The 17,683-nt window shown below is 38.8% G+C and overlaps 1 protein-coding gene across 4 annotated transcripts in view; it reads left to right on the top strand.

The window, feature by feature from the left end:
* Positions 1-17,683, top strand: part of PRKDC (protein kinase, DNA-activated, catalytic polypeptide) — an 85,310-nt gene that overhangs the window by 18,770 nt on the left and 48,857 nt on the right. For all 4 annotated transcript variants that reach the window (XM_021388233.1, XM_021388232.1, XM_021388231.1 and 1 more), the window contains exons 25-41: positions 598-750; positions 1,991-2,098; positions 2,752-2,978; positions 3,354-3,448; positions 4,385-4,484; positions 5,454-5,587; positions 6,896-7,150; positions 8,051-8,277; positions 9,138-9,346; positions 9,485-9,617; positions 10,556-10,714; positions 11,080-11,283; positions 12,493-12,678; positions 13,611-13,715; positions 15,233-15,400; positions 15,737-15,864; positions 17,230-17,437. In XM_021388233.1, the coding sequence (XP_021243908.1) occupies positions 598-750; positions 1,991-2,098; positions 2,752-2,978; positions 3,354-3,448; positions 4,385-4,484; positions 5,454-5,587; positions 6,896-7,150; positions 8,051-8,277; positions 9,138-9,346; positions 9,485-9,617; positions 10,556-10,714; positions 11,080-11,283; positions 12,493-12,678; positions 13,611-13,715; positions 15,233-15,400; positions 15,737-15,864; positions 17,230-17,437 (2,799 nt within the window). The remainder of the gene's footprint in view (positions 1-597; positions 751-1,990; positions 2,099-2,751; positions 2,979-3,353; positions 3,449-4,384; positions 4,485-5,453; positions 5,588-6,895; positions 7,151-8,050; positions 8,278-9,137; positions 9,347-9,484; positions 9,618-10,555; positions 10,715-11,079; positions 11,284-12,492; positions 12,679-13,610; positions 13,716-15,232; positions 15,401-15,736; positions 15,865-17,229; positions 17,438-17,683) is intronic.

The following is a 17,683-nucleotide window of genomic DNA, read 5'->3' as shown; positions in this document are numbered from 1 at the left end:
TTAAGGAAGGCCTGTTTTAATCAACTCAGAGGTACAAATGTGCTTCTTCTGTGCTGGTTCCTAGTACTGTTATTCTGGTTGTTTAAAACCTAAAGAGGAAAAGTTGCTATAAGCTCTATCAGACAGCACTGTGCCTTTTTGAGTTAGACTTAAGATAAAAATGAATGTTTTAAAATAACCAATCTTCGTTGTTGCTCAGTGTCCTTCCCATGCCTTCCTTGTGAGTTTGTGCGCTCAGTCTTAGCAGAGCACAGAAGTAAATACCTTGCTTCTCTGCTGGGTTGGGATATTGATATCCAAAGGGTCTGGAACTGAGGAATCCCCAAACACACAATGATGGTGACTTCTCCAGAGATGCATTTTCTCCTTTGAAAAGTGACTGCTCGTCACAGACACTCCAAAATATCAGGAGTGAGGTCAGGTGGAGGGTGGGCAGATAACTGCATAGACACGATCCCTTTGTGAAAGTGATTTTTTGCGTAGGTAGAAGGAATTTCTCAAGTACACCCTTTCTTTTGACTCTTTTCCTCCTGCCCACAATTTTGTTTTCTCTGTGGAAGTAAAGGATGCATAACCAAAGGCATTTTTCAATTTCAGGTTGCAGCATGTGAACTACTGCATAGCATTGTTGCATATATGCTGGGGAAAGCATCTCAGATGCCAGAAAGACGCCAGGGTCCCCCACCCATGTATCAGTTATACAAACGAATATTTCCAGTACTTCTTCGTCTTGCCTGTGATGTAGACCAGGTAAAAAATATCACTTATAAGCATTTTAGCTTGTTTAAAGTACCTCTGTACGTGGAAATTAATTTATAATTTTGTTTACAAGTTATTCTCAGGGAGTAATCCAAACACGTTGTCTTTTTTATTTCAATTGTAATGCACATTTTTAAGCTGAAAGTCTTTTTCAGGGATGGTTTTCCAGGGTTTCTGTAGAGGGGGGATAGGAGCCTTTTCAAAGATGTGAGTAATGGAGTGCAGTCCAGAGTAACTCACAGCAGTGTACAAATATAGGAATGTTTTAAGACTGAAATTTCAAGATTCATTCCAAGAGTTAGTAATATTAGCTGTTCTTCATTAGTGTATTTGATTTTTGTATTTTTCTGTAATAAGTTAATTTGGGGAGAAATTAATTCATTCACTATTGAATGTGTGCAAAGCTACGGTCTGCAAAAATAGCATCTTGGAGATTGTAGCTGCCTTCCTGATAGCTGAGGAGGAAATATTTAATTCAGATATCTCAACTTGATATTTATCCTCCTTACCCAAAACAAAAGAGAAGTCTCCATGGCACGTAGATTTAGCTCCACTGAATTTGTAGGTGTTGTGACTCTTCAGACTGCTGCCTGGGGCCTTGGCATTCGGATTTGATTTTTGTACCAAAGAGTTCTGTTACAAGATATGGGATACTGTGTTACCAATTAGGGGAAACCCTTTTTGCTGTCATCTGGATGAACATAAATTGGAATAAATAATATCTGTGTTGGTACAAACCAATGCACACAGTCATGCGTATTATATTAAGCATATATCCATGCAGATATAAATCTACGGAATGGTTCTTCATGCTGTAGTATGACATTATTTGATCAGGTTAATTTACAAGGTAGAATTGTTGAAATCTATCAAATTAGAATAATGTAAAGGGTAAAGACAGATTTTTACGAGATCAAAATACGGCTTGAAAGCCAGCTCCCATTTCTCTGGCTGCATACCAGCGTATCAGTCAGTGGAAAGTAATATTCTTTATCTGCCTCAAAATTTCTTATTGAAAGTAAGCTTGGAGGTCTTTCGAGACCAGTTAAATAGAAAGCAGCCAACCAGATTTATTGTTGTCTACTTTTTTTTAATACTTAATGTGGGAAACTTCTATAAAGCAGACCTTTTTTCAAAGAAGTATTGTTTTTTGTTCTTACACAGTTTGAATAGCAGAATAACGGAGAAACATGCTAATCCTAGAAATGTAGTTGGCTCTTTGTATTTTCAGGTAACGAGACAGTTGTATGAGCCTTTAGTCATGCAGCTCATTCACTGGTTTACCAGCAACAAAAAATTTGAGAGTCAAGATACAGTCACGTTTCTAGAAGCTATCTTGGTAGGTCATAAGTCTTCCAATTTCTGTTTTTAACTGGCATCGTGTTTCTTAACTGAGACTTTGATGAACTTTTCTCTTACTTTGACACTGTTGAAATGCAGCTGGTGTCTTCATAGTCTTTGTAAGAGTAATGAAACGCTCTTTTTGTAATCAGTGTGTACAAGGAACTACTGAAATACCCTTTTTCCCCAAGTCTGAATGAAAGTTGCTTGTGGTGTGTGTGTAATTTTTCTTTACAATTCTTTGATTTCACTAGGTGCAAAAACTTTATATTTATATATATATTTTTTTGCACTGACCTAAAGGTTTCAAGGTACTTTTTGTAAAGGAAAGTCAGTGTTAGGACAGTGTCTCTAATGCAGAGAAAACAGGCTTATCAGAAAATGGAGTGCCTTAATCAGAGCTTCTAAATTGATTAGTAGCTGAGATGGGAAGAGGAACCCAGATCTTTGATGCTGAATCCCATGCTGTGTGGGCTGGAAATACTGTCCTTCCCCTGGACAGTACAAGCTCTGAAGCTTTATTTCTGGGAAATTAAGCACATTTTTAAAGTACTAAAAGAGAAATTCTGTAAGTTGCTCTCTAACACTGCACTAAGAAAATGTTTTATGTTTTTTTCATTCTTGTAATGACATTATCTTGCATAATTTCAGAGTGGCATAGTGGATCCAGTTGACAGCACTCTGAGAGATTTCTGTGGCCAATGTGTACGAGAATTTTTGAAGTGGTCTATTAAGCAGACAACACCAAGGCAGCAGGAGAAAAGCCCAGCAAACACCAAGTCTCTTTTTAAAAGATTATACAGTCTTGCTCTTCATCCCAGTGCTTTCAAGAGACTAGGTGCAGCACTTGCTTTTAACTGCATCTACAGAGAATTTAGGTGAGTGAGCAGAGTTTGGAACTGTAACCAACTTGGACTAGAAGGTCAAGGAGGTGAAAAGAATTGAGTGTGGGACTCAAACAGTCATCCACTCACACTCATTCTGTTGATGTATATAACAGCTGTAAAACTCTGTTGTTGAGATTATTCATTGATTTAATTACAAATTTCTGTCACGGTTTTGTGGTGAATTGTCTTTTAAAAGCACTCAGTAAATCTTCATTGCCGCTCTTTTAGAGTAGCTTAGGTATATTTTTTTATGCAGGCATCTTAATGCAGTTTATTTCTGCAGTATTTTAATTTGCTTTTTAATTAGAATTTCATACTCAGTGCTTCTACTCACGTTTCTCATCATATTTATTTCTGATTTTAAAGGGAAGAGAATTCTCTGGTGGAGCAGTTTGTGTTTGAAGCATTGGTTGTATTCCTGGAAAGTCTAGCTTTAACTCATACGGATGAGAAATCATTGGGTAAGCTATAGCTAGCTACAACTAACAAAAGTGATCCAGTTTAATTTTTATTAAAATAAAAAAAAGCAAAAAGGAAAAAAAAAAAAGAAACAAAAGAAAACCATGGCTCTGTAACTGTAGGAGAAGGGAATGTGCCTTCTTTGCAATGATTTCTGATGGTAGAGAGGTCATTTGATATCTAGTTAAGAACTGTTTACTCCTTGCAGTATATAAATGTGGAAGATTTTTTTATGCTTAATGGAAGGAACCTTCTTCACATTTACTATGATATACACCTTTATAGTAAGTAATAGTAATAATACTGATGGTATTAATGATTTGAGACCTTGTTTTGCAGTTGCATGGTGTAAAAATGTAGCTTGATAAGAATTTTGGAGTCTGTTCTTTTAAGATGAACACAGTTCTCAAACAGTGGTAATTTCTCTATACTCTCTGGAATATTTTTTATCATTCTGTCATTCTTGGTTACTGTGTGATTCTTCTACATGACAGTGTGTCTGAAGATTCTGTGACCTCCTTGTATTCAGTAAACCTGCTTTTATTTATTTCTTATGATCTTTCATCAATTAATAATGATTACAACAGAAAGCCAAAATCTCATGTTACAAGGCTTTCTTTCAGAGAAACAGTTGGGGATATCACAGAAGTAGCCCCCAGATAAATATTTGTATGGAAACACTTGACTGTTCATCTAAGTGTGAGAAGAAAAAGAATATACGTTTTTTGTAGCAGAGGTCTCACAATTGGTCCAGGCCACTCTACTGTTTTGTGGTCTTGTCCTTCAACCTTGAAGAATTTACCATAGCAGAGAATGGTGTAGATAACAGGCATCCTGTGTGTCTGCCTCTTGCACTATTTCTATGGTGATAATACCTCGATTCATTTAACCAGGTTGCTAGCGTTTATTTATAGATGCAGATTCTCTCCTTCTAACAGGTACCACCCAACAATGTTGCGATACTATTAATCACCTGAAGCGCATAATCAAGCATAAAGCACCTGCTCTGAACAAGGAAGGAAAACGGCGGGTACCACGGTCAGCAGTTTGACATTCTTCTGGTTTTTTTAATAATACATTCTGTTTAACAATGCATGCAGTTCCATTAAACACTTAAGATTCTGGATAGAGAATTCCTCCTGTGACTGCCACTAATAAATGTATGTTCTCAAAGTGTCAGAGGAGGATTCTCTTTTCTGCTAATACATCTGTTGAACTACCGGTGGGAAATACTTGATATGATCCTAGAGGATCATGATAGTCATTCTTTATTCCTGTGTGATGGGCTCAGAACAGATAGCTTCCTTTAATATTGCGTGGATGGGAGGAAAGGAAAAGCATGTTTCTCTCACAGCTGTGTTCAAAATAGTATTGGTACTGGAGGAAAGTTCTTCTAAATCTTTTACTATTGCTGTAAGTATTAGCAGGAGTAAGACTAGCTGCAGTAGGATGATAAGCAAATAGAGACATAATGAGAAATGTGGAAAAACCAAGAGTGGATTCAATATCAGAGTAGATGTTCTGATTACGCAGCTGACCCTCCTTAAGCAGGAGGCTGGACTTAGAAACATCCTGAGGTCCCTTTTGACCCAAACTGTCCTGTAACCTAAAGAAACTGGCAAGTAGCATCTGAGATGCATCTGAGCTTACATGTAGTGAGCTAAGAGATAGGATAATTAGGGAGAGGAAAATTTGTGTGATAATTTAAATGATAATCTCTATTTTTCTCTTCATTTGTTACAGAGAGAAAGAAAGAGACCTGGTTTTGTTTTTTAAACTATTGACATAAAGACGGTGCTCTAGGACTTCAAATGAGAGTGGGAAAAAGGAAAAGCAGTGTAGGCTATGCTAGTGGAAGAGCTCTTCCTTATAGTTCGTATGGGTTTCAGTAAGATAGACAAAAGGACATTCATAATGCTCATGAAACACTGACTTTTTTTCAACTGGAAGACAGTGTCTTCTTGTTAGATGTCATGAATACTATTAATCCCTAATATTCTTGTGCAGAGGATTTCCAGCTACCAAGTCAGTGTGCCTTCAGGACATTGTCATGTGGCTCTTAGTGCAGTGTGGGCGACCTCAGACGGAGTGCCGACATAAAGCCATGGAGCTCTTTTATGAATTTGTTCCTTTATTACCAGGTATTGTAAGTCGCGGTGTATTATTATCTTATCAGTGACATTGACACTGGGGTTGAGTGCACCCTCAGCAAGTTTGCTGATGACAGCAAGCTGTGTGGTGCGGTTGACACACCAGAGGGACGGGATGCCATCCAGAGAGACCTAGATAGGCTTGAGCAGTGGGCCCAGGTGAACCTCATGAGATTACAACAAATCCAAGTGCAAGGTCTTGCACCCGGGTCATGGCAACCCCCGCTATCAGTAAAAGCTGGGGGTTGTAAGGATGGAGCACAGCCCTGCCGAGAAAGACCTGCGGGGTACTGGTGGATGGGAAGCTGGATGTGAACCAGCAATGTGCCTTCACAGCCCAGAAAGCCAACTGTATCCGGGGCTGCATCAAGGGAAGCATGGACAGCAGGGTGAGGGAAGTGATCCTGCCCTTCTGTGCGAGTGAGGCTTCACCTGGAGTACTGCGTCCAGATGCGGAGTCCTCAGTACAAGAGAGACATGGACCTGTTGGAGCACATCCAGAGGAGTGCCACACAAAGGATGCAAGGAATGGGGCACCCTTCCCTATGGGGACAGGCTGAGGGAGCTGGGGCTGTTCATCTTGGAGAAGGGAAGGCTCTGGGGAGACCTGATAGTGGCTTTCCAGTATCTAAAAGGGGATTATAAGAAGGAAGAGGACAGACTCTTCAGCAGGGTCTGTTGTGGTAGGACATGGGAAAATGATTTTCAAACTAAAGGAGAGGTGATTTAGACTGGATATATTGAAGTTTTTTTTTTTTACAATAAGGGTGGTGAGGCACTGGAACAGGTTGCCCAGAGATGTGAATGCCCTGTCCCTGGAGACACTCAAGGTCAGGCTGGATGGGGCTCTGAGCAACCTGATGTAGCTGTAGGTATCCCTGCTCACTGCAAGAGATTCGGACTAGAAGACCTTCAAGGGTCCCTTCCAACTCAGACGATTCTAGGATTCTCTGATCTTTGCTTTCTAAATGCTGTGCATTCCTTCTCTATATGTTTCGTGTGCAATATATTATTAGAAATAAGACTTCCTTCTGGTCAGGAAAGAGAACTTCGGGGCCTGGGTTTGCTGTTGTATCTTGGTATGAAGGCAGCATTTGCTGACTGGGAAATAGTGGGAGCGACTCGCAAGTTAGCCTCTTCCTTGTGGTTAACTTCAGTGGTATGACAATAACTTCTATACTAGAAGATCCAAATAAAACCAGGAAATTTGGCTATGATATTTCATTTGCCTGTAATTCCTTATTACTTTGAAATGAGTTGTTTCCCTATAGAATTCAGATGTGCTTTTATTTCTGTCAGGAAACAATTCTCCGTCTTCTTGGCTGGCTGATGTTTTAAAAAAGAGAGAAGTTTCCTTCCTTATTAACAAATTTGAAGGAGGTGGCAGTGATGGCAAAAGCCTGTCTGGGATTCTTTCTCAGCCAACTCTCCGTGATATGCAGGAGCCCTTTAGTTTACAGACTGTCATGAGGTGGATGGATATGTTCTTAGCAGCGCTGGACTGCTACAATACTTTCTTTGAACTGCGAATGATCAAGCCTCATGAAATACTGGGTGAGTGATTAACTGTTGCGTTAAGGTGATTCATGCCTGGTGCGGAGGAGTAGCTCCCAGAGGAGTTCCCACCTCAGACTTGAAGCCTTCGTCTTAAATATAGAGTTAATGAATTTTACAAACTCTCAAAGATCTCAGTGACAGTTGTTGTGGATGGTTTGGTTTTTTTGATGAGGAAGTACCTTGTTATTACTGTATCTTTAAAATGTTTCCTTTCAGTCCAAGAAATACGCCATTAAATTTCTCTCACTCAATCATCCACTCACCAGCAACTTGTTTTATTCTATCTCAGCTTCACAGATCAGACTGTACAGCTCATTTCCCTCTGCTGAGCAGAGCCACAGATTTTGAAGAAGTCGTTCTAAGTCATTTGCCTGTTCTTTATTGATGTTTGGAGGGAGCTCTGAGAAAGCAATGAAAGAAGTCCCCTTTTTTTCTTCAAGCCATCGATTTCTGATGCTTAGACTTGAACTGCTTTGCATTTGATTATATGTGTAATACCTTGTGTAAACATTAAGTGTTAACCAAAATGTTTTTTTTAATTTTTCATTCAGTTCTGACCAAAATGCTTTTTGTCACAGACAGTACAGTTGCGTAGAAGTCTCGTGCGTATAGTAGGTAGTCTGCCTGTGTTCTCTCTGTCTTTACTGAAAAAAATATTGTAAGATCTTTATTAGATGCAGTTAGCATACAGCCAAGCTTATTCAAAACTATGGATTTAAAATTTTCGTCCTTATTACATGTGTCTAAATGATCATTGGACTTCCAGGAAGTACTGATGAGAGATACGGTGGTTTTCTGTTCATTATCTCAGCACAACTGTTTTCTTCCAAGCACAAATTAACATATAGACAAGTCATGAGCTGCTATCTCATTTCATCTTACTATGATTCTTCTTAGGTGTAAATGAAAAGTCCTCATTCTTGGAAGCGGTGGAGTTCTTCCTTGAAACTATTGCCTTGCATGATATCCATGCAGCAGAGCAGTACTTTGATTGCAGATCGAGAGGCAACATATTCAGTCCACAAGAGAGAGAAATGTACAATTACAGTAAGTGCACAATTATTGTGCGAATCATGGAGTTTGTCACCATGATCCTGGAAACATGCCAGCAGGATTTCTGGAAGGTAGGCACTGAAATCTGTAGTGAGTAAAAGATACAAATTGTATATGTAATTAGATTTATTTTTTCACTGCGAGGTTGATTTGTTGGCTAACATATCCTTTGTGGTACTTTGTTTCAAGTTGGTGACTAAACATCACCAACTGCTAGAATCTTTGCATGTAAGAGAAGGGATACTGCGGAGATTAATTTTAGTGGTTGATTTAGTTTTGAATAGAGGGATGAATATTTCGTATATATTCCAGTAAGGAAAATGACTGTGAGATTGTTCTGTATGGAATACTAGCAATGAATATATTTTCAAGGAGGCCTGATTGCTTTAAGTTTGTCAAGGTGATAGTTACTTAAAAAGCAGGAAGTGAGATTGTGGTGGTTTGTTTTTGAATTCAGGAAAAATGTTCAGATCTCTCAACTTGCCTAGCTTAGATGTAATGCAAACCGTAATTAAAGCTATAGAATATAGTATTTGTGAAATATACAGTGCCAGCTATAGTTCTGAGACTCTCTTGTTTAAAGTAAATGTTTAGTGGTGTGCATAGGGATGTACACCTGGATTTCCAAGTGCTTACAGATGTATGATCAAGACTGAAACAGGCCTAGGTGGATATGAAAAGATCTCAATTCCAATTTGATAGTATACATCCTATGTATTTGTATAGATGTTTTATTTCTGTGCATTAGCACAATTCATTGAAATTCGGACATTTAATAGAAGAAATATAATGCCATTTCACCAGAATAGTTAATGTTGCATATTATGTTTCCTTTTAGCTGTAAGGAGTAATGGTAAGTAATGAACAATAAGATACTTCAGAATCCTTTCGGGTTTCCCTAAAGTTTCTTTTAATGTTTTATTCTTTCTAGCTACTTGAGAAGGAATTGCTTAATGCAAATTTCATAGAGCTTCTGGTGATGACAGTGTGTGATCCATCACATATAGGATTTAATACAGCTGATGTACAAGTCATGAAAAATCTCCCAGATATCTCAGTGAGACTCTTGAAAGCTTTGATGAAATCTCCCTATAAAGAATATTTGCAATTACGTTTAAAAAAAAGAATCACCCTACAGAGGTAAGCAGGAGCTTTCTACCAAGTGTATGCCCAGAACAAATGAAATTGAAATGAGAAATGCAAACTAAATAAAAATGGGTATGGTTGCAAATAGATATCCCCACCACTCTAACATTATTGCTTCTCTTTTCTCATTAGCTTTGAGGACCTTTGTTCTGTTAATCTGTTTAATTCAGACGCGCGTTTTGATCAAGTTAGGCTTAGTGCTGTTCTTTCTGCCTGCAAGCAACTCCAGAAATCTGGTCTGCTTCATTCTGTTCTTCACAATCAGGTAATTGCTTATCTGGAAGTTTGGAATATTTTTATAAAGATAAAAGCGTTAAACATGGAAAAGTCTGGTATGAAAACTGAGAACAGGTGAATTTATGTGAAATGAGATCAATGGTGAAAAGCTGGTGTTGAATGAGGCTGGAAATAAATGTTTTATGCTTCTACGAATCTGGGTAGCATAATATTGAGGTTTGAACAGTCTTCATCATCCTGTCTGTCTTCCTCCAGTTTCTAGGGGCTGGAGGCGACTGGAATCTACCCCCAATTTTTCCTTTCATTGAGCTTTGTAGGGGCACGTTTTCTTTGATCCTCAAAAATCCTGACAAATGTTGTTTTTAAATGGAATCCAAAAAGCAGTATCTTGTTTTGTGTGAGACCATTTGAACTTTGAAGTGTTGCACCAAGTCTCTGGAACACATGGGTGAACTTCTTCTGCGGACAGGATTGTCCATTGGCTGATCAGAAGCAATACCGTGGGATTGAATTGCAGGAAAACAGAATAGAGAGCAGTTGGGGTAGACTACATTACTCAAAATAATTATTTCTACTTAGTTTTTATGTCTAAGAATTTAGAATTGAGATTATAGCACAGCAATTCTCGAGGAACTGCATGGCACACCTATTACAGACCACGTTCTCATTGAGCTGTTCATTTTGTTCCTGTAGTAGTGTTGTTATCCTCTCCCAGATTTTTTTTTCAGATCTGAATCATTTGGAAATGTTTCAGAAATAGTTTGTTTTGAACCTTGTTCACAGCAGGATTATCTGATTAAAAACTTTGCTCTTCAGTGAGAAAGGAGCCTTGTGATGGTACATTTGCATTGCTTTATGAGAAATTGGCTTAGAATTCGTGTTTCTGTTGCCTAAACAGATGGATTAAAAAGCCTTTGTGTTATTTTTTTTCAGCTTATATTCACTGGCACTAATTTCCTCCTCTAGGATCCAGCACCTCATCCCTCTGTTGGCTCTAAGCTTCTTTCAGTTGTGTACAAAGGCATTGCACCTGGGAGTGAAAGGAGCTCTCTTCCATCAGTAGGCATCAGCAGTAAGCAATTAGCTGATAGTCTCCTGCAGCTTGCCTTTGCCATTGATGACCAGGTAGGATGTGGTTCTCCAGTCTGAATACTTAATCCTCAGCTTTCTATTTTCAGGAACTATTCTGTAAAATAACCAGAATGTAGATTTTGGGTAAAAGAAGCTTTATTCATACTCCTACAGAGAAGCTGCAAGCACTCTCTGCCTTAATCGAGGGACAAAGGGAAATTTTAAGTAGCAAGCATTTCAGTATTTTGTTTGTGCTTAATACTTGTATTCCATGGTAACATAAAACAGTTCGAGATGGGAGCTTTTTAAAAAAAGGAAATGTGGTTGTGTTTTGTCTTGTTTTTTTTTTGTTTTGTTTTGCAGGAGATTTGTGAAACTTAATGCATTTGAGATAACTGTCATTACCTTATATTTTACAGTGTGAGGAGCTAGTGAGCCTGCTGTTGAACACAGTGATGTTATCTGTGCCATTATCAGAAGCCTCAGAGAGGAACTTCATCAATTTTTCTCACGGACAGTATTTCTACAGCCTGTTCCCAGACACCATTAATCAACAACTGCTAAAAAATCTGGATGTGATTGTAATCCAGCTTATGGAATCATCTGTCAGCAATCCCCAAATGGTATTAAACTTCTTCTTTAAATGGACAAAGTCAAATGGAAATGTTAGAAGTAAGACTTCTTTGTTATGGTTGGATGTAACTGAGTGTCTTCAGTTGCACTTGGAAAGCATGGTATTGATAGGGTTTTCAATGGTTTGTTTTGTGTTTTTGTGATTTTTGTTTGTTTGTTTTGTTTTGTTTTTGGGTTACAGCCTGCTGGTACTGCCTTCATGGTCCTAGGCAGCCTTACTTGAGTGGAAAGTGCTTGCCTGTTCCCTATCCTGAAATCTATGAATTTCAGGAGTTTCGCATAGTACTTCATCTGAAGAACATCCTTTCAAAGCAAGCCTGATTGTTCCTGTTTAGTGTGCTATGTAGAGGGAGGTATTATGGAAGATGAACGACTGTAATACAGTCATTTGATAAGGCATTTAGTTTCATGTGATTGTTTTGTTTGGTAAGAAAAAAGATTTTTTTTTTACTGTACCCATACAAATCCACTGAAATCACAATACTGATGACTTGTTTGAAGTTTTATTTCTGTTTTCAGAATTTATGCAAATAAGTTATGTACGTGACTGCTGTTTCTCAGTTCCATGCTAACTAGTATTTTCAAATATTGATCTTCAGAGTTACTCTGGGTTGTTATTTGTTTCTCTATTCACACAAAATGTATGGGAGGGAGCTGCTACACTGTAGTTTGAGTTAAGCAGGAAGGAGTTTGGTGGAAGTCTCTTTTTGAAATGTCGGTGCTTTTAAATTCCTACACAGTGACTCCTGTATGCTGCTGAGATTTGAATCTAGCATTGCTGTGTGATGCGGTAGTTTGAAAATCCTCCCCTGACACATAAGCAGACGTAATTTGAAAGTTCCTTTACTGGGTTCTTACTTTGTTAAGAGTAGTTTTAATTAAGGATGTGGGATAGAATTAAGATCTTCTAATTTTAGATCCTAGCTTTAGCCTTCTCACAAAGTCAAACTGGAGAGGTGCTTCTAATTTAGGCGCTTTTAGGACAGATGGTAATTCAGACAGAAAGATCCGTCTGAAGCTGACAGGATATTCATTCTCTTCCTTTCACAAGCACTTTTTGGTTGGCTTTCTCCTGAATCTGTGATTTGGTTGTGGTGGTGTTTTCGTTTTTTTCACATGATTGTCCATGATACCAGCAAGGAGATACTGTCATCAAGTTGTTTGGAAGGCAAGAGTCTCTCTGTTGCTTTTCCTTGCAGGTTGGAAGCATTTTGAATGGCATGTTAGATCAGAGTTTTAGGGAGCGTACCGTACGCAAGCAGCAAGGAGTGAAACTGGTCACAGCAGTACTGAGAAACTGGAAGAGGCTTGACAGCTGGTGGGCCAAGGGTTCATCTCCCGAGAGCAAAATGGCAGTCTTGACCCTGCTGGCAAAAGTTCTCCAGGTATGCGTTGTTTTGAAACAGCCAGCTAACTTTTCTAATTCTTTAGGAAGATACCTTAGTTTAAAGGAATAGTTTCCTTTTTTTCTCTTACGTTTGGGGGAGGAAAAAAAAAAAGCTGAGTAGTAACAGTCTGGGTTTTTTTTTTTTGTTTTTTTTTTTGCAAAGTACAAAAAATATTTGGACAGGCAGAAATTACTGGATTTTGCTCTTCTCTCCACCAGCCTTCTTATTTTAGCTGTTCACATGTTTTTCTGCCTTTTTGCCTTCTGGAGAATTGGTACAAGCGTGGGGAGTAAACTTAGAAAATGAACAGCCGCTGATAGCATTCCTTCTGCCTTGTTGGCATCTAGAAAGTCACAACAGAGCTCCCTAAATCAACAGACTGCAGAAAGGTTTTGATTTTTTGGACCTCTAACTTAGATTACATTGGGTTTTGCTTAATGTTTTTTTTCTGTCATGAAGATGGAATTTATTTACTTAGCCTATGTTTTTTAGGAACTTGTAAGAGTAACCATGTATAAACACACACAAAGATTCACTCACTGAGGAACTTTAAAATTATAAATATCATTATTTTCAACTTGAATCTTTTTGAAGGCATGTTCTGGGACACATATTGTGAATTGTTCTGCTGTGTTCGCGGCCAGTGAAGTGACTAATAGGAAATCTAGCTTTGAGAGGTAGCTTAATTTATTTTTGAACTGGAAAATATCCAGCACGTAAGCTTGTTTGCATAGCATAGAGGCTTTCAGAATTCTTACTGATGGTCTTTCTAAAGCCAAAATTGAGGTATATGTACTTTCTGTTCATTCAATATATTTTTGGAAACATAATTCTACAGCACATGGGTTATTTTTATTGTTAGCTAATATAAGGTTCTCTATGACTAGTTTAAAAACAAATGCCTATTTTTAACTTCTCTGTCATTCCAGATAGACTCTTCAGTTTCTTTCAATACCAGTCATGAAGCATTTACAGCTGTTTTTGATACCTATACCAGTCTACTTACTGATCAGAATTTAGGCTTAAATCTGAAGGTAAGTTGTTCACTTAGGTATCTTCCCTGATCTGTCCAGATTAGAGTGCTAGTGGTTAATGAAATCCCCTGTTATTAAATTTTTATCTTAGTTTGCACGTGGGCATTACTTCTGTTATTTTATTCTCCTGTTCAGCTTCCTAAAAATTGTAAATAATTGTATTTTAGACAGAAAGCAATGTCACAGATGCTGTGCTTTTGTTTTGGGTGTAACTTCTTTTTTTTTCTAGGAGAAATTTACTGTCAGTTGCAAGTAGTTTACAACTCTAAAGTGTTCGTTTTTGAATCGACTGTTAGCAAGGTCTGGCACTTTCTAAATGTCAGATTATCAAAGTGCAGTCATTCTAAGGTCCATGGTTTGTGTGAGACCAGTAACTGCTATATGTGATTTGGTCAAGAGAGGGAGACAGAGTACGGCGTACTGAAAGTAGAAGTTCTAGGATCACAGAATCACATGGAATCACAGAATTGTAGGGGTTGGAAGGGACCTTTAGAGATCTTTGAGTCCAACTCTCTGCTAAAGCAGGTTCCCTGCTGTAGGTCTAACACATAGGCATCCAGATGAGTCTTGAATATCTGGAGAGAAGGAGACTCCACAAAGTCTCTGGGCAGCCTGTTCCAGTGTTCCATCACTCTTGCAGTGAAGAAGTTCTTCCTTGTGTTAGTAGAGAACTTCCTGTGCTCCAATTTCTTCCCCTTGCCCCTTGTTCTATTACTGCACGCCACTGAAGAGAGTCTTCCTGCACTTTACGTATTTATAAACATTCATGAGATCCTCTCTTAGCCTTCTGATCTGCAGACTGCAGAGTCCCTGGTCTCTCAGCCTTTCCTCATACGGGAGGTGCTTCTGGATCTTTATCATCTTTGTCACCCTCTGCTGGACTCCTTCTAGGAGATCCCTGTCTTTTTTTGAACTGGGTGCCCAGAAACGGACACAGTATTCCAGATGTGGCCTCACTAGGGCAGGGTAGAGGGGAAGGATGTCCTCCCTTGACCTGCTGGCCATGGTCTTTTTAATGCATCCCAGGATACCATGGCATTCTTGGCGACAAGGGCACACTGTTTGGATGCTAGAGCATAAGCTTCGGACCAGAATACTAAATGTTTTGTACTTAGAAAATAGTTTTACATGGCTGCTGCTCTGTCGGTCCACCCTTAGGTGGACATTTTTGAATTTCACTGTGCATTCAAAATAAACCTTGCTTTATCTACCAGGTGGTGCATTTTAAAGCAGTGACTTCATTGTTCTTTTAAGTGAGCATCCATTATCATGGAAGTCTAATATATAGAAGTGTCAGGCAGGAAATGTTAATTAGCTTTTAACTCCCACTCAGTATTGATCAAAGCTGTTTTCTGAAGTAGCACCTTAAAGAAAAGCAGCTAGATGATGTGCCTTTCACTTCACTGAGCCTTTGAATCAGTAAGCACAGCCACTGCTGATCGTTTTGTGCTCCTCAGATGCTTTGTAATTAGTGAATAATTTTCTTTCAGTTTAAAGCTTTTGTATCTTTCCTTCAGGGCCAGGCAGTGATAATTCTTCCGTTCTTCACTAATTTGACTGGAGAAAAACTTAATGACCTTAAGAATGCTCTTGATCAACTTGTAGCTTTCAATTTTCCCATGAGTTCAGATGAGTTTCCCAAAGGAACCTTGAAGCACAACAACTATGTAGACTGCACTAAGAAGGTTAGTATCTATCAGAAATTGTTACGTAATTAGAAGCCTAATTGAACTGTGCCTAGAAACAGCTGCCTGTATATCACATAGGGCTGTGTGTGTATGTGTGTATCACAGAGGTAGGTGTGTGGTTGTATATCACAGAGTCTGGAATTAGATAAGCTCAGTTCCCTTAAGGAAATCAGCTTTTAGATTTCTTAGTTAAACTTTTATCCAGTAGTTGAATTTACATATACAGATTATGTATACGTATATCGAGTATCTGCTTCTGACTGATATGGTAAAGTTAGATGGAATTGACTTGATTCCATGTGGCTCCTTACTTTGTGTTGTATCTTTTTTCAGTTTTTAGATGCTTTAGAGTTGTCTCAGAGTCCAATGTTGTTACAGTTGATGACAGAAGTCCTCTGTAGGGACCATAGACATTCTTTAGAGGACTTATTTCAAGCCAGCTTCAGAAGAATTTCCAGAAGGTAAATTTTGGTCCTTCGCATTTTGCCTTTGGTCTCAGTGAATTTTTGTTGATGTAAATGTCCTTCTTGTATTATATTGTCTGTATAACAGCGATAGTTAATGTCAAACATTTTATATGATACGTTTAAGTTATATAGTACTTTTGTCTTTGCTATTCCAAAATATTCCGAAAGTGGCACCAACTTACAGATGACACTGCCAATTCCTAGGCAAATTTTGTAAAGCCTTGTTGTAAATTGGCTCATTCTGGCAGAATCCAGTTGAAGGTAGTAGTTGTGTTTGCTGTCACTGTGTAACCACAGTGCTCATGTAAGTAAATAACACTTAAATTGTCAGCAAATTAATTTGTTCAACATCCACGGAAATGGAACAGCACTTTTTTTTTTTTTTTTAAATTAGAGTGTTTCCAGAATGATAAATTGTTGACAAAAACATGCTCTGTCCACAGAACAGGTCTTCAGTGTGGAAACCAAACGTTTCAATTCACGATGGGCTATTAAGTAATGACTATTTTGAAGCGTGCAGTTTCCTACATGGAGTCGTTTATCTTATGCCCAAATCCCGTTCTTGGAGTTTTAGCTACTATAAAATTATTCAGAACAGCGATTCATCAAGGAACGCTCCTTAAACTCTGGCATCCTGGGACTGTGACGACCACCCTGGGGAGCCTGTTCCTGGTCTTGACCACCCTGTGTTGAAGAACCTTTTCTTAACACACAGCTTGACCTTTCCCTGACAGCTCCATGCCGTTCCCTCGGGCCCTGCCGTTGTCACCAGAGAGCAGAGCTCAGCGCTGCCCCTCTGCTCCCTGTGAGGAGCTGCAGCCGCCATGAGCCTCCCCTCAGCTCCTCTGCTCTGGGCTGAGCAAACCAAGGGACATCAGTTGCTTCTCACACATCTTGCCCTCCAGACCCTTCACCAGTTTTGTAGCTTTCCTTTGGACACTCTCTAATGGCTTTATATCCTCTTTATACTGTGGTGCCCAAACCTGTACACAAAGCTCAAGGTGAGGTCGCACCAGTGCAGAGCAGGACAATCCCTTTACTCATCTTTTCCCATATGCCTCCACCCTTCGTGTGTACCAGATGCAATTAAAATTATTTCTTTTTTAGGTTGGGAGTGACAAAGTTAGTGATGGTTTTTGTATAAAATCGTCAGCGATGTACAAGCAAGTTTACCACTTCTTGCAGAGCAAGAAGCTGAGACTTTCTTTAGAGAGGTTTCAAACTGGTCTTGCATGTCTGGTAGGATACTTAAGTGGATATGAACAAAGACAATAATAATTTTAATGACAGAAGTGTTCTAAAATGCAAATGGAGTCTGGTAAGAATGAGTTTTCTTCTTGAGATTTCTATCTTATTTAGGAGCAGCACTGATAAACAAGTGGTTCTGCTGGACACTGTTCACAAGATGTTCCAGAATGAAGACCTTCTTTCAAATACTATCCGTCAAGCTTTTGTGGATCGCTCCCTTCTCACTCTCATGTCACACTGCAGCTTGGATGCATTGAGAGAATTCATTTGCAAGATTATAGTGCAGGCTATGGATACACTTAATTCCAGGTTTACAAAGGTATGAATTAATAAATAAATTGGGAAACATAAAGTTGGCTGTCTCTACGTACATCTTGCTTAGCTTTGATTGAAATGCTGTAATTGAAACCCCTTGCTTTCAGTTTTGCCAGTTGTCTGTATCTTGCAGCAGCAGTTCTTCCTGGTTATGTGGTTCACTTATTGGTGGGAAGCTTTTCTTTATTCCCCAGCACACTGTTGCTTTGAAGTTTATGTATTTTCACGTTTCTTCTATGTATAGTTGAAA

The sequence above is a fragment of the Numida meleagris genome, chromosome 2 (assembly GCF_002078875.1).
Source record: "Numida meleagris isolate 19003 breed g44 Domestic line chromosome 2, NumMel1.0, whole genome shotgun sequence".
Taxonomy (NCBI): Eukaryota; Metazoa; Chordata; class Aves; order Galliformes; family Numididae; genus Numida; species Numida meleagris.
Note: the sequence above shows the minus strand (reverse complement) of the source record. Positions and strands in the feature narration are given on the sequence as shown.